At 47.3% G+C, this 20,429-nt stretch overlaps 7 protein-coding genes across 7 annotated transcripts; 4 read left to right on the forward strand and 3 right to left on the reverse strand.

The window, feature by feature from the left end:
* On the forward strand, positions 1-1,339 carry ABOM_010616 (amino acid permease; the record flags this gene model as incomplete). Its single annotated transcript, XM_022537744.1, has 4 exons — positions 1-115; positions 171-572; positions 634-959; positions 1,019-1,339. Coding segments are annotated over 4 exons (1,164 nt in total), but the record flags the coding sequence as incomplete, so codon positions are not given.
* A 2,170-nt stretch (positions 1,340-3,509) lies between these two features.
* On the forward strand, positions 3,510-4,965 carry ABOM_010617 (uncharacterized protein; the record flags this gene model as incomplete). Its single annotated transcript, XM_022537745.1, has 5 exons — positions 3,510-3,704; positions 3,795-3,899; positions 3,972-4,196; positions 4,264-4,406; positions 4,479-4,965. 5 exons carry the CDS (start codon positions 3,510-3,512, stop codon positions 4,963-4,965), a joined length of 1,155 nt encoding a protein of 384 aa, XP_022384228.1.
* A 1,214-nt stretch (positions 4,966-6,179) lies between these two features.
* ABOM_010618 (uncharacterized protein) lies at positions 6,180-7,537 on the reverse strand (the record flags this gene model as incomplete). Its single annotated transcript, XM_022537746.1, has 4 exons — positions 6,180-6,493; positions 6,567-6,991; positions 7,057-7,319; positions 7,370-7,537. The coding sequence occupies 4 exons, from the start codon at positions 7,535-7,537 to the stop codon at positions 6,180-6,182; spliced, it is 1,170 nt and encodes a 389-aa protein (XP_022384227.1).
* Positions 7,538-9,176: 1,639 nt separating this feature from the next.
* ABOM_010619 (SDR family oxidoreductase) lies at positions 9,177-10,505 on the reverse strand (the record flags this gene model as incomplete). Its single annotated transcript, XM_022537747.1, has 2 exons — positions 9,177-10,414; positions 10,475-10,505. The coding sequence occupies 2 exons, from the start codon at positions 10,503-10,505 to the stop codon at positions 9,177-9,179; spliced, it is 1,269 nt and encodes a 422-aa protein (XP_022384226.1).
* Positions 10,506-10,950: 445 nt separating this feature from the next.
* On the forward strand, positions 10,951-11,324 carry ABOM_010620 (uncharacterized protein; the record flags this gene model as incomplete). Its single annotated transcript, XM_022537748.1, has 2 exons — positions 10,951-10,958; positions 11,012-11,324. 2 exons carry the CDS (start codon positions 10,951-10,953, stop codon positions 11,322-11,324), a joined length of 321 nt encoding a protein of 106 aa, XP_022384211.1.
* A 1,109-nt stretch (positions 11,325-12,433) lies between these two features.
* On the forward strand, positions 12,434-13,755 carry ABOM_010621 (NADH:flavin oxidoreductase/NADH oxidase; the record flags this gene model as incomplete). The annotated part of the gene is made up of 2 exons (XM_022537749.1): positions 12,434-12,607; positions 12,658-13,755. 2 exons carry the CDS (start codon positions 12,434-12,436, stop codon positions 13,753-13,755), a joined length of 1,272 nt encoding a protein of 423 aa, XP_022384212.1.
* Positions 13,756-15,144: 1,389 nt separating this feature from the next.
* On the reverse strand, positions 15,145-19,626 carry ABOM_010622 (ABC transporter ATP-binding protein; the record flags this gene model as incomplete). Its single annotated transcript, XM_022537750.1, has 11 exons — positions 15,145-15,171; positions 15,234-16,200; positions 16,253-16,782; positions 16,836-17,008; positions 17,067-17,634; positions 17,682-18,279; positions 18,336-18,937; positions 18,989-19,043; positions 19,112-19,227; positions 19,283-19,360; positions 19,414-19,626. The coding sequence occupies 11 exons, from the start codon at positions 19,624-19,626 to the stop codon at positions 15,145-15,147; spliced, it is 3,927 nt and encodes a 1,308-aa protein (XP_022384209.1).
* Positions 19,627-20,429: the final 803 nt, after the last annotated feature.

Here is a 20,429-nt window from a genome sequence, read left to right on the forward strand (position 1 = left end):
GACCCATTTGACTGGTGCTCATTGATATACAGGGCTCCGACATCTGGAGGTCAATACCATTGGGTATCCGAATTCGCACCTCGTAGTTGCCAGAAGTTCTTGAGCTATATCACCGGTAAGGAATGCTTGCTCCACAGATTCCGGGCCACATGACTTATTCACCTAACTAGGTTGGCTGTGTGCTATGGGCTGGCAGTGTGCCATCGTCTCAATTGCCTTCCTTGCAGGAACTATCATTCAGGGCCTCATTGTTCTCAACCATGAAGATTATGTCTTTGAGCGCTGGCATGGAACACTTTTGGTGATTGCCATCACCTTCTTCGGAATCTTATTCAACACCTTCCTGGCCAAGAAATTGCCTTTCGTCGAAGTCCTGATTCTTATCCTCCATGTTGTTGGACTGTTTGCCATTGTTATCCCTCTCTGGGTTCTGGCACCTCGCAGAAGCGCCAAGCAGGTCTTCACAGAGTTTAACAACGGTGGTGGGTGGAACAGTGTTGGAACAGCAACACTAGTTGGATTTTCCACTACTATCACCGCCCTAATTGGATATGACTGTGCCGTGCACATGTGTAAGTAAAACATTCTCCCATCGGGGATAAGACCTTGGTTGACATGATTGAATGCACCCAGCCGAAGAAATCAAAGACGCATCAGAGACCCTCCCGAAGGCTATGATCACTTCCGTTCTCATCAATGACTGTGCGGGATTTCTCATGCTGGTGACGATCTGTTTCACCCTAGGCGATATCGACGACGTCCTCGCAACCCCCACCGGGTACCCATTTATTCAAGTCTTCTACAATGCCACCAATAGTCTTCCCGGCACGAACACCATGACTGCCATCTTGGTTCTTACGCTCACTGCTAGTACGATTACCGAGTTGGCCACGGCCTCCCGGCAGCTTTGGTCTTTTGCCCGAGACGGCGGTCTTCCATTTTCTGGGTTTTTTGGATATGTACGTGAAACTGCCCCCCTCTGCTGGCAACCTCAGGCCATCGGTGCTGATCCATATAGGTTACTCCCGGGTGGAATATTCCTCTTAATGCGGTGATGGTTTCCCTGATGGTAACGGTTCTCCTATCGTTGATCAACATCGGTTCGACAACGGCTCTCTTGGCCATCGTCACCTTGACCATCGGATCACTTATGTCTTCATACGTTATTACGATTGGGTGCTTGCTGCTCAAGCGGATCCGTGGCGAGCCCCTGCCACCTCGTCGGTGGAGCCTCGGTCGGTTTGGAATGGCCATTAACATCGGTGCTTTGTGCTTCTTGGTGCCGGTGTTTGTGTTCGCTTTCTTTCCCCTGACCTCGACGTCGACCGAGAATCGATGAACTGGTGCGTGGTGATGTACGGTGGCATTATGATTATTGCCGTTCTATACTACATCTTCCGCGGCCGGCACGTCTATGTTCCTCCCGTTGCGCTGGTCAAGCGTGACATTTGAAGTTTTATCTATTTGTTACTAGGGTATAGGTCACCTAATTTTAATTGAAAGTAGATAGTATTGAAAAAGTTCTTGTATGCAGTTGCTCTCTTGAAGACACGTTCTGTCCCACACGCACAACAATTTCTTTCTTGGTCTCTCCCTTGTCCTTTTTAAGAGAGAAAATTCTGCTAAACTTCAGCCCCTCATGGCCCTCCCTGCACAGTGCAACCTGATAGTCACCCTCGCTGGGGACCGGCGAATAAGCAGGCCAAACCGGTTGGAAGGCCCACTGTAGCTCCACCAACAACTCCACATAAATCGCAGCGCCAGATCACTCAGAAGACAGGAACCTCGATAGTGAGGATCCGCTTGAAGCTTATTACGAAGCCCTCTTGGCGGGAATGCCGATCCCGTAGTGGAGACGACGCTGTAAAGGGAAAGACAACTGTGAACAGGGGATAGGCAGTAAGCGCATATAGGGGGGTGTGGAACTAGATTAAGTGCACACCACGAGGTAATGGCCCTCTTTCCTTTGCAAATTGATGAGGAACAATGGCATTACCAAACACTCAATTAGCTGCATAAGTAGCGTGTTTATAACAATCAATTATATTAACATTAATATGACATATTCTGTATAGCGGCTTGGCACGTGCATTGCCCTAAAAAATAGTGGGTCTGGGATTTGGTTCTTTTCTACGGAGTACCTCAGCTTTGCCTGTTGATAAATTGTGGATTCCACCTCGATATTAACTCATATCCCACGAATGAAAAATTTTCGAGCACCGCAACGCCATTGTGACTGGAGATCTAGTCCACTTTGCCGAGGCTTATTCGTTCGTGCAGGGCCTGGGAGTTGGTCAGGACTCAAGGTCCTCCACGCTTCTTCTTTAGACGAGAACGATTTACAGTATTGAAACACCATATACGGAGTACACAACCCCTAACGAGCATCTGTTTTAAGTAATCTGAAACAAAGCAATAAGGGATACGATGGACGGGGAAACAATAGTTCGGGCGTACTTCCGCTTACTACCTCCACCTAACGCATCACTACTAGTAGTTTACCTCCGACTACTACCGGCTGGGGGGCCAAAGGGGACCCATATGTGCGTCGGAGTTGCCGCTGATGTCAAATTTGTCATAGGTTCACACTCGGGAGGCCCTCGACCTGTGACCCTGGGAGCCCCCATTGGATGACATTTTGGCTCACATATTAACAGTCGAATGCTCGGATGGGGCGGAAGAGCCTAAAGATCAAACTTTAATTAAAAGATAATGGGCCAGTCCGTGGTGGTTGCGTTGCTTCAGGTACCAGTTAAAGTTCATAGAATGTGCTGGATCGTACGATTTTGAGTGTGTGTGCGATTAGGTGGCTGAGTCTTGTTTGGACTTCTTACACTGGTAAATTCTGGCATAGCAAAGGCTTTGCCTGGATGGCAGGCACAGGAATGACCAGGCCATCGTCTGCATAGCCCAGCTGGAATAGCTGAAACCTTAAAAAAGATCTATTAACAGCTCACTAGCAGTCAGGGTAACAGGGATTCTCCGGTACTTACGGAACAGTTTGGAGTAAGATGCAACCATGGAGTCCTTCTGTACAGGGATTATTGTACAATATGCCGACTTCGCTAAGCCCTAAAGTGCTAGAATCAAATCAAAAGATCGGGTTTACGGGCCCAGATCGGATCCGGCCATAGGCAGTAAAGTAACCTGAGACTCGAAAATGCACTGATTCTCAAACAATTTCCATAGTCATGTTACCCCAAAGGGCACCCACCTACAAGCTACTCTTGCGGTAGCGCCAGCACCACGTCTATGGTTCATGCGAGTTTATTGCATATGGAACACCCAGGCCACGATCGCTACCCTGCTTAGAGCAGCTAAAACTCTCACGCAGCGGACTAAATTTTTTGTCAATATACATATCTATCATCGACCCGAACCCCTGTCGCATTTTCTTTTTTTTGTTTTCTCAGTTTCAACCCCAGTCGGTGGCCACTTTTGACACCTGCACCTAGCAACGCCGGCTCCCATGGCGCGTTTGATCTAGAAAGTACGGCCATTCGAAGATAATGGCTATTAAAGTACCTCCTGGTCAATCGCCGCCATTCGAAACGGTTGACGGTGACCACCATGCTGGAATCATCATCATAGTCTCCGCTATCTGCCTGGTGCTGTCGTTGGTGTGTCTGCTAATCCGACTCTACGTCCGGTTCTTGCTAAGTCCGCCGTTCGGGATCGACGATGTGATTCTTCTTGGAGCAACTGTAAGTGCATTCACCTAATTGTGCTGAATGAATTCGAATACCTGCCACAGAGGACTTCGCATCCGCCTTTGCTTACTCCATGAATTTCAGGTTTCCGCCATTGTGGAGTCGATTATTGTTTTCCATGCCGCATCCATCGGATTCGGAACGGCGATCCACCTCCTGGACGATCATGCCGTGAGGAGTATTCAAAACGTAGGTCTACTTCGGCTGTTCATGGAAGCCGCATCAAGCCGACAGAGGAAGGTTTATCTAATACTGGTTCAGTCAGTCGTTGCGAGTGATGTGTTTTATCTCATCACTTTGTACCTTTCAAGATGCTGCGTCGTAGCCATTTACTCGCGATTGACGCCTCGAAGAAGACACAAGAACACCTTATGGGGAATCCTTGCCTTCGCCACGGCCGGAATCGTTATCTCCATCCTTGTGGTCACAGTCGACTGCTCACTTAATAAACCGTGGGTGACTCCTAGTGAACATTGCACCAACCTGGTACGTATATCGCTCGACTTCAGGGTACGCAGTATCAATGTACCTCGGTAATGGCTAACAACGGTAGTTTGCACGATGGCAATTCATCACCGCGATTGACATCTTTACCGAAATCGCCTTGTTTATCTTTGCAGTAGTCTTAATATACGGGCTTCAGATGGCCATCAAGCCGAAGTTAGTGATCATGGTGGCCTTCGCCTCCCGGATACCGTATGTATCCCATGCTGTCGAACCTGTCCTCCGTGCTCCGCCGAACCAATGCTAATCCCACATGATGCTTAGGCTTGTTGCCTTCGAAGCCGTACGGCTCTCTGAATTCCATTCATTTACCACCACACATAACCCTACCTTCGACGCCATTGAGCATTACACCTGGACGCAAGTCGCCCTCAACTACTCCTTAATTGCCTGCACAGCCTTCTGCCTCCGACCGTTCATGAATGCCGTGTCGACGTCTTATGGTACCGCCGGTGACTCCAACCTCAGCACTAGTTATCCCTACGCGTCAGATCGTGGTCGCAGCAACCAAGGCAGCTACGCACTACAGTCGCTTCAGAATCGGTCCGTTGTTGCGCCCGAGCCGGATATATTCCGGCCGAAGATTGGAGCCGGAGAGACGACAGTTACCTCTGCTCAACCTGGCTCATCGACAGGTGGTCATTCAGACCGTGATGATCGAAACAGCATTGGGAGCGAAGGGAGTACTAAAATGATCATCAAGAAGGATGTGGAATATACGGTGCATCGCTCTCCAAACCCCGAGTGCTGAGTCGCTCTTCCTCTCCTTTACCCTTTTTCTTTTCCTTATGTACCAATTTCTTGACAATAAAAGACCTGAATAGACGGATGCATGGATAACATAATAGCCATGCCGAACGATCTTACGAATATAAATATAAAACCAGTGTTGATATTTGCAATGGTATACCTTAACAATTGTTCCAAATTATTCTGTGACGACCATTATAGACCTTACTCACTCTCCGAGCTCTTTGGGAGATTCCCCAGATTCCGCGTCCGGTCGCTATCGCGAAGATACAGTGCGGTTTAGAATAGACTCCGTGTACTTTAGCGATCCATCATCGTACCATTTTGCATAATCAAGGCTCAATGCAATACTCAATGCTCATAATACAGCTCTATTTATTCCGGAAAAAGGAATACCCACATTTGGTGTCTCACATCACGTGTGAACAGAGTCCTGACTCTAGCGATAACCAAACATGTACAATTATACAGGGTCACAAAATCCATGTATAATTGTAACCGCTTATTTCAACGGTCGGGTTCCTTATCTGAGTGGTTGGGACTACTAGGAATATACTTGCAACTTGGTGATCGGCAATGCCCATCGCGTGGCATTCGTAATGGGCTCCACTGACGCCTGGCCGATCCCTAGTCGTACGACATTTTTTGAGAAGAAACTAAACCATGTGGGCAGGCTTCAAACTTAGTGCATGAATCATGTAAAAGCAGTCTAGAGTGCTCGCTTAAAACCTTTGCATTACCCAGGGGCACGAAGCCCCAGCTCGCAATTTATTGTTGTGCAACCGTTGAGACGTGGGCCGTTCATTTCCCGATTAGGAAGAGGATGCTACAGGTCTGTCGTTGTCGGCTCTTTGATAGTGCCAGCTGTATATTAGGGTTAGGTTAATTGCTGAGGCAAGTCTCGTTGTCGCTAACTATTGATTAACACGTAATTGTGTGTATCATAGGATCGGAATTGCTGGATAAACGGTATCTCTGAAGAACGTAAACCGCACAATGCGCGAATAGAATTGCCTAGGAGAGGCATCTTGGGAAGTTAGAAACAGATGCGACTAGTGGAGCTGAGAGCTTCATTGCATTCGGATTCAAATCTATTCGCATCACTTGCTGTATGGTCAACTGAAGAAATAAAACATAGAGGTTCCCAACAACAGACAGGCAAATCGGTGGGTATTATTAAATCCATTCCAATACTATCATGGTTAATCCAATACTCTATTTCTTCACTGCCATTAGGATACTATCCCCGTGCCGGCTAAACCTCCTAATCGCCTTAATCGTAAGACCAGCCTTGCCCAGGAGCTGGTGCCAATGCCTCTCCCGTCTTTCATAGGTATTGAACAAGGCCATCATTGTCATCGAAAGGCTTGCCCTATATTCTGTAGACGGCTCTTCATCTGGTAGTACATTTTCATTGATCAAAAGCGTGGACGACGAGCTCATGGCAGGAACAAGAGCCTCGAGAATGCGAATGCACGCGTCGTCATCGTTGTTATGAAAAACCTGTCGGAAGTGATACGCCTTTGCACCTGTAATCCGAGTAGGCCAGCCATATCAGTTAGCCATATCCACGTTTCCTTTGCCAGGAGCACCGCGTCTTACCTTTCACTGGCTGCTCCGTGAAATAGTCGTAACCCATCCTTTCTACCCGGCTCTCTGGGAGTGCGTTCTGTATCACGGATGGAGTATCTTGGAGGATGACTCGCCCTTTCAGGGTTGGATGTTCAGTCAGTAGATTCACGCACTGCTGACCATTCCCACCCCCTACATCTACAAATAATACCGTATCCGTGAATGTGTTCTCTGCGAACTCACGTTGGAAATCGACAACATTTAGCCAGCTGGGTAGATGCGAATGTTCCAGTTGAATGTAATTTTGAAAAGCTTTGCTTATGTCCGGGTCTGCATGTAGCATGTCGTAGGGCCCGCCCGAAGTGTTGTGAGCTAATTGAAAAGCGGTTGACCGTTGTCTGGAAGAGGATAAGAATGAATTTAACGCTGTGAAGGACGGGGTGAAAAGGTCATGGCTGTATTTGTATCTTGTCAGTCCTCTGAGAAAGACAATTAAACAAAGCTGGCGGGAAAAGTATACTATAGCAGAACACCATCTATGAAAAGAGGTGTAAGAAGCAGACGAGTTAATCTATTGGAAGCGAACTCGTTGGAAGAAATCCGATCCACCAAATACCTAGCTGCCATGAAATCTAGCAGCGTCTCCAAGCCTTGCCGGTTCATGCCTGTATCCTGAGCCAATGATGCGGTACTTGTCGCAAGGTGTCCCTTTTCGACATTTTCCTGCATGATATGAAGGATCCTGTGTTGCTGGCATACACGTACTGCTACTAGGGGCATTGCCTAATGCATGCTTAGTGAGACTCAGGGATGGCCTCCACTGGGACACTGACCGTGTGAATGATGCCCTGGAAAAGGTCGAAGGGGCTCTGCAGCTCGGTTTCCACGCGATGTGCAAGGGACGTAATCTCGTGCCGATGGCTCCTGTACAGCTCTGGATTTTCCACCACATTCTTGAGCTGATGAATGACCATACTTGGAGAGGCTGCGGGGGAGGACATCTTGCACAGATGAAACACTAGGGTCGAATTATCAAGCTCACAATGTGCTGTGTCCGTGGATTGAGATAGGGTCTAGAAGCTACTCTCGGTCAGCAAATACAGAATCCTAACTTCAATCCAACATATTGAATAGCACTTGACGCGCTTATTTTTAATATCATACAGGGCCGTGTACTAGTTCTAGTGTAATAGAAGGCGGAAAAACGTTGAGTAACATTCCCTGTAATCCTAATTTAAGTGAGAAACTGACCGATCAAGTTTTATGGCGATCCTCAATATGACTAGGTCAGAGAGCGCGCCTTCCGTTGATTTACAGGGTGTCAGGGCAGTCAAAGGTAGAATTCCCACGTCGCATCCATCAGAGATTGGAGAGATTGCCCGACTCAAGGATGTCGAGCTCTCTTATTTGTTCGCTCTCTTAAGTCCTCTTACCATATTAAGTAATAAATAACTTGGAAGGAAGCCAAGATATGAGGCGAGGAAGCTTGTAATGTGGGGTTATATGACGCCCCTAATTATGGACCTTTTTCAGGGTTAGAGCAAGGACTCCCGTCTAGAATCAATTATTATGAACCATGGTACCACTTGAAATGCCGTTCCATATGTGGATGTCACTCATCCCAATAGCCCTGCGGAGATTGCCTTGGTTGCAGTCTGCAGAACCCTTGGATACGAAGTGTTGTTTTCAGAATCATGAAGGGGTTTGTCGCCCAATATTCAACAGGCTCAACAACTTAACAAAAGGAAGATCTATCTTTATAGAATGCGGTACTATTTCCCGCCTATCATACCTCTATATTGACTTAGTAGACCTGCTGAAGTGCTTCACAATGAGAAGCTATGTACCACGCTCAAGAGCCACAGATGACTTTAGGGCGCCCTAAGGTATTCCACCTCCGGCAAACCATAATTAATATGGATTAGAGTATCAGGTTTCTGTCTGACCAATGGTCAGCAGACGTTACACTCATCTTCAGTTCCTTATTGTTAAATGCCGAAGTTTTACATAACAACAGATGCGTCCCATCACGCATAGGAGGCCTGGTACAAAACGCATTCTGCTCGATTCACCAGAGTGCAGGAAGGTTCATGAAAACTTGATTCTGTCCAGCTTCTCGACCCGACTTGGACCTACTGTGTCACGGTCCTGAGCTCTGTTCTGGGATCGGTCAGGGACACTAGTTGAAATTGGCGTGTCTTCTTTCAGAGATGCTAAGGCTGAAAAGCTGTTTTGTCTTTCCTCGTTCTTTCTGGGATGGCGATGGTAATCGGCTATAGTTATGTAACATATCTTAAAGATAAATACACAATGACAAGTAATTCTGCAAAAGCGAAGATTGTCGAAGGCAGTATGAGCTAGAGGCGAGTTCAGTCCGGATAAACGGTAGCGGCTGTCCCTTTCGGCAAGCGGATGGATGATGTTTATATGTGCAAGGATCGGTTGTAAACACTTGGTAAGGACAGCAAATAATTAGAGCTCGAGACTGGCTATATAGTACCCCTCAGCCACGGGCGATAACATAGTTTCGTCATACGAAAACCTGCATAGCGTAGGGCGTAGGGCGTACTCATGCATTTCCGATCATGACCACTGCCGGCACACAAGCTAAACATAAACCATTCGATTCAAACAAATTGATTAGAAGTCTCTTTTCAATTGCTCCACAGGGGGCAAGATTCCTTCCTTTTCCAGAATCTCGAATGTCTCCTCCAACTCATCCCAAGTATCGGCATATCCTGTCCAGCCTAACTTTCTAGCCTTACTCATACTACCTACGCAGCTCCAGTCTCTGCCCAAGACGAATGTTAAGAAGTCCCATGTAGCCTTGTCCCACGCCGCTTGGTCAAGTTTGTAAGTATCTCGTAACTTGGCCCATGCGTCATTGACATCGCGCCGTTTCGCCCATTTTTCCGGATCGACCTGGAGGAATAAGGTTGGGGTTTCTTGTTTCTCAGGGTGGTGAGAAACACCAATTTCTACCTCACGAACGGTCAGCGGATGCTTGTTTGGCATCCGAACTGTAGTGGACTCAAAATCTTTGAAGCCTTTCGTGTCTGGGACGCCACCATTGGGGAACATAGGATTGGGGATTTTACAGCGGAAGCGAGCCGCAAGGCGAGGCCAGAGATTCTGGAAAGATTCCGTGTCCCCATTCATCACGTTGAAGATGTTATTACCCGCATTCTTTGCGGTCGCAGCCCAGAGACAGAATTTGGCGTGTAGGTTGGCCGAAGTCCAGCAGTTGAAAGCAAAGTAGTTGGCTTTGCACCCGGGAAACGGCAGTTCTGAGCCAGGAAGAACTTTGCTCACAGCACAGTATAGACCTAGAGCAGTAGCCTCATTCATAAAGTTCCCTCGTGCATATCCCAAGACGTCTTCGGGGAGTGTGACGATCCATTCCCACTGACCACGACTAGCGGCCTCGACAAGAATGCGCTGCTGGTCATAGTAGAAGATAGGGGGCCAGGAAACTCCGCCTCTGTTACCATCCAGAATGGGGTCATCCTCAAGAAGCGGCTGTTTACAGTTACCGAGATGCACGCCGTAATGCTTGAATCCACAAGTGAGGACGAAGCGCTTCAAGTTCTTGATTGCCCCTGTAGTCTCGAGTGCCTGGATAAAGTTTGAAAGCATAACGCCATTGACGCGAGATGATTCCGCGGGGTCATCCCGTGCCAGATATGCGCAGAAGTAGATATATTCAGCGGAGATGTTGGCAAGGGTCTTCGCCATATCATCTGCACTGGCTTGGAGGTCGAGGGTTGCATGTTGAATTTTGGAATCCTGGTAGCCCGGGTTACTTCGGGAAAGCGAATAAATCTTGTCATAGGAGGAGTCTTTGCACAGGTAATGGACAATAGCGCTACCTGTTATACCTGTTGATTCTTAATTAAACAGGGAACGTTAAAACGTTGAGGGGAAGCATCAATCCCTACCGGTAGCGCCAGTAACGATAGCCGAAGGCATGGTCTAGTACGTTCACACGACGAAGAAGAGTGCGTAGTTGAGTAATTGCTTGAAAATATCAAGTTAAAGACACTGTTGCGCTCAAAGCTTATATACAGCATTTGTTCAAGTCAGAGGAGAAGAAGCTGTGGTCCTCTTATGTCATGACCTCATACCCTCTGTACTGACTCTGGATCGGGATCTGCTATCAGACTCCGAAGTGGCGCCAACGAACACGTCAAAAAAGGCTCTCGGCGACATATGACGTAGATCGCAACAGTTCGTTTGATTAGATTCTATAATAAGAGTCAATGCAGATAAAATGTCTGGCAAGGTTAATACAGTGTCACTCTGCTAAGTATTATATAGAGACAGCAACTCCAACCCGTCGAGTAACTAAACCCAGTAGATAACTACTAATAACGGAAAAAGAATTCATCAGATCATTAACTGTCAGGAAGAAAGCATGTCTACGTATGCCTACTTCACCTTCCCAAACATGATTATTACAGCTAAACATCTCACAGTGGACAAGATCAGTACATTACCTTGATCAAGGCTTCAAAACCGGTCGAGCCCGCTGTGCTGAATTCCATATTCGACGAACTTCCTCCTGTTAAACCAGACCAATTGACTGGCGAGTGGAATGGGAGGTTCTTCGACACTGGCCATCAGATTGTAAGCCTCCTGAAAGAGATACGGTGGGTGGGCAAGTCATTTAAGTCCACCGACAATGTGGATCCGGTAATCATTGAGAAGGATGAAGAACGAATCAGTTGGGGCAAGTGGGGTTTGCATCTGTACGCGATCTCTCTTCAAAGAATTGTCGTTGGGAATTAACCGAGGATTAGTTGAAGGAGATGGTGTATCGAGGGGTGGTTCAACTACTATGATTTACGATGAACGGCCGATATTCGATCATTTCCGCTATATAAACGACAACCTCATCGCAGGTATTATGGAGGGAAAGGCTTTTGACGAGGACGTTTTCTTCTACCTGGAAAGGTAGAGTCTGGTAGATGACAATTCTACCACAACCCTTAGGCAAACCGAATCCGAAGGATGCCCTATTGTATGATGAGGTCCTACTCGGACTTCTCCTAGAAAGGCTCGGTTCAAGGAAACTAGGCTGGGGGCAAGACAGAAAATAAGAGTGAGGAGAAGTAGTAGCTGCCAACCAGATCATGTAGTCATGATTTGTACAATCGATGACTACTCTTGCGTCTTACTCTAGATCTCGTACGAGAAATTCAAATCCTCCCCATCGTTTGTCTGCCAGGTCACTAGGTGCAAGATACCATATTGTTGCTTCTCACGACTAGAATCACACTGGTAACATTCCAAGATACAATCTTCACGCTGGCCACCTAGCGAGAGAACTGCTGCAGCTATCAGCCATAAAGCATGGGGTAATTTGTTTGGGGAAGTAGGCTGTACCAGATCGAAATCAGAGTTATCGGCTCAGCTCCACCTCGACTCGGAATTATTATCACGGCATCTGCTACGCCCTACGCAGATCCCGATTCCCGAACTATCCCGCCAAGGATTTTCGGAGACTTTCCCCTCGAAATTGTACCGGCCTTTGAAAAGTTCTGACAAATCTGGGTGCCGTCACTGTCAATGCTATGCTTCGCAGGAACTCTTGGTCGGAATTGCTTCTGCAGAGACTTCTAAGGAACTTCCAGTATCTACCCCTAATCTCGTAATCACTCGGAGACATTCTCTTAATGTGTTATGTTTTGTCAGCGCATTTGCAATGGATTGCTCACTAGGCGGGAATATCAGCGACAATGTGAAGACTTATATATCCTAGACCTTTGTACAGGTTGTACGACCTATTCTTAGCCATTCAGCTACCTAAAAGTTTCCCTGCCGTGGTGGATCGTCGCAAATATCTTCCCTCTTTGCTTCTAAAATCTCGATATAGTCAACGCTACATAATATCAACCATGGCAAATTGGCCTGACGTCCCTACCAAGCCCGCTGAGGGCATCTCTTACTTCACCCCGGCTCAAGCACCCCCCGCCGGCACAGCCCGAAACCCGCAGACTAGTGGGAGGCCGATTCCCAAGCTCTTCCAGCCTCTCACAGTCAGAGGGTTGACATTCCAGAACCGTCTAGGGGTAAGTGCTCACCTAGCATTGGTAGAACTTTTCTAATGGGATCTCTATAGCTGGCGCCTATGTGTCAATACAGTGCTGACGATGGCCACATGACGCCGTGGCACTTGACCCACTACGGTGGCATTGCTCAACGTGGACCTGGTTTGATGATCATTGAAGCAACTGCCGTTGTTCCTGAAGGTCGTATCACGCCAGGCTGCGTGGGGTTGTGGAAGGACTCCCAGATTGCACCTATCAAGCAGGTCATTGAGTTTGCACACAGCCAAGGCCAGAAAATCGGCATTCAGCTGGCACATGCTGGGCGCAAAGCCTCCACGGTGGCACCTTGGCTCGGTGGAGCTACTGCCACCAATGCTGTTGGTGGCTGGGTTGACAATGTGAAGGGCCCCAGCGCCATCCCATTCGCACCAGACAACATTATCCCTAAGGCGATGACCAAGGAAGATATCCAGGAGCTTAAGGACGCTTGGGTTGCGGCAACCAAGCGCGCTTTGGCTGCGGGGGCTGATTTCATTGAAATTCACAATGCCCACGGATATTTGCTCTCATCCTTCCTCAGTCCTTCGGCCAACAAGCGGACCGACGAATACGGTGGCAGCTTTGAGAATCGTATTCGTCTGTCCTTGGATATCGCCAAATTGACCAGGGACACTGTCGGCCCCAATGTCCCGGTCTTCCTCCGTGTTTCTGCCACAGACTGGCTGGAAACCAGCATGCCCGAGGAGAAGGGGTGGAAGGTCGACGATACAGTCAGATTTGCAGAGGCCCTGGCCGAACAAGGCTGTATCGACTTGATCGATATTAGCAGCGGTGGTGTACACAGTGCTCAGAAAGTGAAGTCAGGTGCTGCCTTCCAGATTCCTTTTGCGGCAGCTGTAAAGAAGGCTGTTGCTGATAAAGTGCTGGTTGCTGCTGTGGGCATGATCAACAACGGTACCTTGGCTGACCAGATTCTCAACGAAAATGATATCGACGTTATTCTTGTCGGACGGGCTTTCCAGCGTGATACCGGTCTTGCTTGGCACTTCGCTAAAGATCTCGATGTTGAAATTTCCATGGCTGCTCAAATCCGCTGGGGGTTCACCAGTTTCCGGAATGCCTCGGAATACATCCAGCCCAATTCTATGAAGGCATCAATTTTCGAATGAAGTGGAAACATCTCTGCATTTTGTGATGTTAGTATTTTTCGGGGGAGGGTTATAAAAGTTGCATTGGGTAGGCGTATATATAGATATTAGACCATGTGCTTGAGATAATAGATTATAGAACCGATTTATATCTTACAGAAAATACTTTTTTCAAAACTTGGGTATACACACACACACACTAAGCCTATCTCCCGCTCAGCAATTAACAATACGTACCAACCGGTAAACATCGTTGGCTTCAAGAGACGAATCGCTGGATACTAATCAGAAGGATAAAGTGTCTGCAATAATACACTGTGCATTACCTAGGAATGGCCCCCCAACGCGCCGTACTACGATACATTAACCAAATTAACTCTCATTTACCCATGTTACACCCGGGGCAAGCGCATCGAACTTAGGGGAGCGGCTTCTCCTTCATAGCAAACGTTGGCAAACACAGTCGTATATACTGGCTTCTCTCAATCAAAACTGGAGAAAACACATCGTTATCCCCACATTGCTAGCAATATTCTTTTTTAAGATCTATATTACAAGACCAAAACATGCCTTCACGTTAGGCTAAAGGAACTGCTCTGTGAGAACTGAGTTTCAAGGAATATTGTGTGTATTGGCTGATTCCGTACACAAGGTTAGTGTGGACTTTGCTCTTCCCAAGATATTGCCATAAGACTAACTGTTATAATAACAGCTGACTCCAAATCTGGCACAAGGAGCTAACTATGTTATTAAGAGTGCCGCATCGCTAGCTAACTGCCTTGTCTGACCAATGTGGCTGTGTGGTGATATTACACGGTTAACTTCGGGGTGGCTTATAAAGGAGACAGATCCATAATTAGTCGTGCAAGAATGCTACTCAGAATCACCCTGCGGGATAGGTGGATATAGCTGGTGAAAAATCCATCATCCTTTTTCTAAGAATTGATATGTGATTATAGTGCCAGGAGGGAGTGGTTGTCCACTACCAACGGCTGGGCTTTCTGGCAACTAGATGGCATCTTGAGTGGGATTGGGTCACGGGAAGAGAGCCTCGAGGACGCAACTGGGTTATATGAATATCTGATCCAATTTCTAAGATACGCTGTGTAATTGATGAGATTGGTCTATTTGGGCACGAATGGAGAGACGGGATCCTGACTCATAATGTACAAAGTGTGGGGAGCTTGTGTCATGCAGAGTAGTGATAAAGGGTATTTTATAATCATGATGGTCTGGGTATGAGCTGCATATTCAGTCGCCACAGTAGAGGACTGAGCCTTCTAAACCAATATATGAAATTGCAATATTACAGGTTAATGTTTTTAAAAGTAAGAGAGTTGGAGAAGTTTCAGCATCCCCATCACTGAAGGAAAGAGATAAGGAGCAGAAGGCCAAGTCCAAGGCAAGGCTTCACCTGTCCAGGGCATTTTCTTGACACTATAACAATGTTAACAAGGGAAAGAAGCCGATAGTTTGGGAATGAGATTTCTGATACTTACCATCTGCCAGTAGGTTCCTTTAGTCCGAAGCAATTCCTGATGTGTTCCCTGCTCCACGATTCGCGATCCATGGCCAGTCTGGCTTTCGCCAAAGACAAAGATCATATCAGCTTTCTGGATAGTAGCAAGTCTGTGTGCGACCGCGACAATTGTCATGTTTCTCCTCCCCGCCAGGCGCTCGAGAGCCGCTTGTACTACCTTTTCTGACTGCGAATCCAGACTCGAAGTTGCCTCATCCAAGAGAAGCAATGACGGCTTTCGTAGCAGTGCACGCGCAATGCATAGCCGCTGCCTCTGGCCTCCGCTCAGAGCTGTCTGTGCTTTAATACCTAGTTCGGTAGAATAGCCCTCAGGTAACGACGTAATAAAATCATGTATCTCAGCGTCTTTGCAAGCTTGGATTATCTCATCCTCGGTGAAGTCAGATTTATCCTGTCCAAGTGTGATATTCTCACGAATTGTTCCCTCGAAGAGTCTTGGTTCTTGGGCCACTAGCGATAACGATCTGCGATAGGATGATACTTCAAGGGAGCGGATGTCTTGGCCATTCAGGGATATCGTGCCTTGAAAAGGGTCATAAAACCGTTCCAGCAGGGATATTACAGTTGTTTTTCCGCAGCCAGAAGGTCCAACGAAGGCAACGAACTGTCCGCTTTCAACACGAACATCAAGTCCAGTGAAAAGAGGGACATCTTGAGATGCATATTTGAAAGCAACGTCACAGAAATCGATGCTAGCTCCAGATTGTGAAGCAAAGCGGGCAAGTTGTTTCTGTCCGATGATATCCTTCGTGACTGAACTGGATCGTAGGCTCAATACCCGGTTAGCCGATGCAGTGGCTTGCGCCATATTCGGTCCAAAGCTGAGGAATTGACCGGCTGATTGCCCTCCCTGGATGATGGCCATGTAAATGACAAAAAATGATGTCGGCTGATACTCTCTAGACGCGAGCAGTTGACCACCGTACCTAGTAGAGTCTGTGAGTATTACATAGACACGTTTGCCCAGGGTATTCTTACCAGAAGGTGAGGGCCATCGCACATAGCTCAACACTATCAGAAAAAGCAAATACCAGGGTGGCGTACCAGGCTTTTCTGAAAGCTTTGTTTTGTTGCTGTCTCAATAGATTGGCATAGCGGTCAAGGATTGCGTCTTCCATCGTTAATGCCGATACAGTTCGAAAAGCCTCGATAGATTCTGCTGCAAACTGTGAGCTTCCAGAATACACTTCTGCGTTCATTGCTTCAAACTGCAATTCATATCTAATGCGCATAAAGGCGGCTAGGAAGGTGCATGGCAGGGCGGCAAACACAGCCACGAGGCTGAGTTTCCAGCCGAACGAGAACGCAATTGCGATACAACCGACCATGCTGAATATGGAGATAACGGGGAATACCCCATTCATTCCAAGCAGTTCTTGAACTTGCTTTGGGTCGGTTGCCAGGCGGGAAATCAAAGATCCAGATGCATTCTCATTCATATCGTAGAATGGTATAGGTTTCTCTAATATGCTCTGAAAATACTCCTTCCTGCAGGACGAACCAATCCTCTGTGCCATGTTAGCTCTCATAATACGTGTAAGGATGTATTCCATGGTCATACCACTGAAAGCGAGTTGGAAGAGTATCCCACGATGCTGTAGCAGAGAGCAACGCCTAGGGCAAGGATGAAGAACATCAAAGCCCAGAAGTCGGCGGCATCAGCAAGCTGTTGACCAGTATATTGGAATACATGAATGAGTTTGGCGAAAAGCCAGCTCTGAAGCGGGAAAGCGGCTTCCAGTAGTATCTTGTCAGTTATTGGGTTGCAGTGCGTGGAACCTCGGAACCTTACCTCCTGCACCAACTGCGCCAAATATAGTCGTTAAGTAAAAAGGCCAATTTGCACGTTGTTCATATAGAAGCAGACCGACGCTACTAAAGAAACCCCGAGTTTTGCTTTTCTTAACTTCTTCCTCCATCTGTGGTTTATCATCGAGAGCCAAATGGGCCAACTGGACCTCTTCTTTTAGCCGATGAGCAATATCACTCTCGTCGGTCTCGTCTTCTGCCAAAAGCTCAAGTTTTTGAGCATGGACAAGGTCATGATAAACACCTTTTTCATCTGCCAATAGCTCGTCGTGTGTTCCTTGCTCGACATTAACACCGCCTTTCATGACAATGATGTGATCTGCCTGTCGAATGGTAGATAGCCGGTGAGCAATTACGATGGTGGTGCGGTTTTTCGAAACTTGCTCGAGAGCGGCTTGGACAATCTTCTCGCCACGGACATCGATTGCACTTGTTGCTTCGTCTAGGATCAAAATAGTGGGCTGTTTTACGATACTACGAGCAATTGCAAGGCGTTGCCTTTGGCCACCACTCAATTTGGTGCCGTTTTCGCCCACGAGGGTGGAATATCCCTATGAAGGTTAGACGCAGTGGGATGAAATTGAAGATCTTAACATACCTTTGGCAGGCGGCTGATGAATTCCTCCGCAAAGGCCTCCCTACAGGCCTTCTCCACCATCTCTCTCTTCACCGCTTCGGTTTCGTTTTCCCATTTCGTTCCGATGAGGCCGAATGAGACATTGTTGAAAATAGTGTCGTTAAAAAGGAAGGGCTCCTGCTGAACCAGTCCGATCTGCGATCTCCACCATTTTATATCCAGGCTATTGATATTGTGTTCGCCCACGGAGATGGTTCCTCGGCTATGGTCCTCTTTTCTCACTCCCAGTTGATACCATCGTTCTACTAGAGCCACAATGGTACTCTTACCCGAGCCTGATGGGCCAACCAATGCCGTGGTCTTGCCTTTTTTGAATCGAGCATCCAGACCCTTGAGAACCGCAGTATCCGGTCGCGTAGGATATGTAAAGTGGACACCTTGGAAAACAATGTCCACATGAGCTGAAACATCCGGATCACGGAGCCCGCCAAGCTCAATCCTCTCGGAGTCGATCATCTCGAAAAATGAACTCGCGGCGCTGGCGGCCTTGGAGATCATGATCAATGGTGTTGCAATGTTTCCCAGGATTGTGACTGCAATCATAATGGAGAAAAACACACTGCCGAGATAATGAGCAGATGCAAGCAACAACTAAGATCACGATCGTGTACTTACGTGATGACTGTGTTGATATTATCGATATGGCCTTCGCGGAACAACTTCAGTCCAAACCAGAACGCCAAAGAAAAGCTCGAGTACATTGCAAAGAACATGAGAGCAAATTGGACTCCCATGACAATGGACATGTTTTGTCCACGCTTTCGTGATTCTTCAATCCAGGTGGCGTATTTCTGTCTGAGAGGCTCCTCAGCCCCGAGGGAAACGACAGTTCGAATCGAGCCAAACACTTCTGCTGCTATTGATGAATGCTTCTCATCGGCCTTGTCGACTTTCTGTTGAACTTTGGTGATAATGGGAATCGTCACACTACAAGCGATCAGGATAAACAAGAGGGAAGCGCTGGTAACGAGAGTCAAGGCCCACGAGTATTTGAAGGCGATGATATATGCTGTAATTAGCAGAGCCAGAGATTGGAACAAAATTGCAAGCTTATCGGAAATACTTTGCTGAATCGAATTGGAGAGCGTCGAGATGGTATTCGTGACCGTGCCCACCGACACTTGATCGAGTGTAGCTATCGGTTGGGTGAAAAGGGACTGCATGTATTCCAGCCGCAAGGCAGCTGAGACTCGAAGACCGATAACACGGAAACATAACTGTGATTGTTGAGTCGAAGGTTCTCAACTGGTTCAAGTAGCTTGGCATACCATTGAGACATATGTTAAAGCGAACTTGGCAATGAAGAGGTAAACGATATACAAGCTAAAATAATTTCCGTCAGCTCATGAATAAACAAAGTTATTCTCGATAGGTATCTTTGGGTGTCTTACCTCAGTTTGCTCACGGATGATTTAAATTGTGCTTCTGTGACCGAGGTGCCAGGGATAAAATATCCGTTGAATTCGCCAACCATCTTACCGAACACGATATTCATCAGGGGCAGTGGCTACAACACACCCATCAGGCTTAGAACTTGAATTTTTCCCGGAGAAGAGACATACCACTCCAGATCCAATCGAGCATATCAACGCCATTCCGAGTATGACTCGATCCTTGGCGCTTGTGTAGGAAAGGACTCTCTGTAGACATGTGAGCGGCACATAAGACTTCCCAGGAGAGGCTATTCGCATACAAAGTAGTTGCCTAAGGAGGCCGCTTGTTCGGCCTCTGCAGCATTTTTGCGTCCATCTTGGCTTTCAGTCTCACATCTAGTTCGATCTGCGTTCACAGTGATGGTCTCCGACTCGTCCTGCGCGGGTTGAGGAGCAGCATCGAGCTCTCCGGTTTCATGAGGTGGTTTCTTGGTTGAATCCTGTGGCGGAGAGCTGTCCGACAAACGGCCCATCGTGATGAATCCGTGTCACAGGCTTTGGAAAAAAAAATGAATCAATCCTCAGAGATTTTTCCAGGGAGGGGGTAGTAATTTATAGGTCAAGGAGTATTTCCAGAAGAAGCGGGTCTAAGCGGTTTATGACTATGTTCAATACGAGCATGGTCTGGGCAAGATAAGCTTACATCGTTCATCAGGTATTATTCTAGGATCAGAAGATTAATAGCTACTTTGGTTCCCACTTTATGATCAAATACTTACTCCCTGACCATAGTAGCGTCCATAGCTTTGCCACTTAGGGGGTTATTATTCACGATTAACATAATTCTCCAGTGGTCCCAAGACACCAAGCGGCATGTAGATGATACGTGGAACCCTGCTTGGTACATACATACATAAATAACTTCCCGGGAATTCGGGGATTTCCAAGTCCGGGCGATCGGGCAGGCAACGTGACTGCCTTGTCCCCGTGTTTTTTTGGCTTTTTCCATCCGGGATTTCGGACTTTGCAACACCCCGTTCGAATGTCCCTTACTTTTTTCCAGTCATCCCCCCCAAATGAAAATGAGCTCCCGGAAACCACCGAAGTATATCTCGGTAAGAAGAGCCTTGCCTTATTCAGCCCGACTGACATTCTGATTGGGAATTCAACTCAGTGCACTCGCTGCCAATCCAAAAAGGTATTAGTCAGAAGAATTCGCTTGCAAAAGACACCCCAAGAATGACGTCAGGGCTAGATTCGATGCAACAGAGTCCAACCTCGATGTGATAAATGCGAAGCCATCAATGAGGAATGTGTCTATGTACCTCGGAAAGCT

The sequence above is a fragment of the Aspergillus bombycis genome (assembly GCF_001792695.1).
Source record: "Aspergillus bombycis strain NRRL26010 chromosome Unknown contig00141, whole genome shotgun sequence".
Classification (NCBI taxonomy): domain Eukaryota; kingdom Fungi; phylum Ascomycota; class Eurotiomycetes; order Eurotiales; family Aspergillaceae; genus Aspergillus; species Aspergillus bombycis.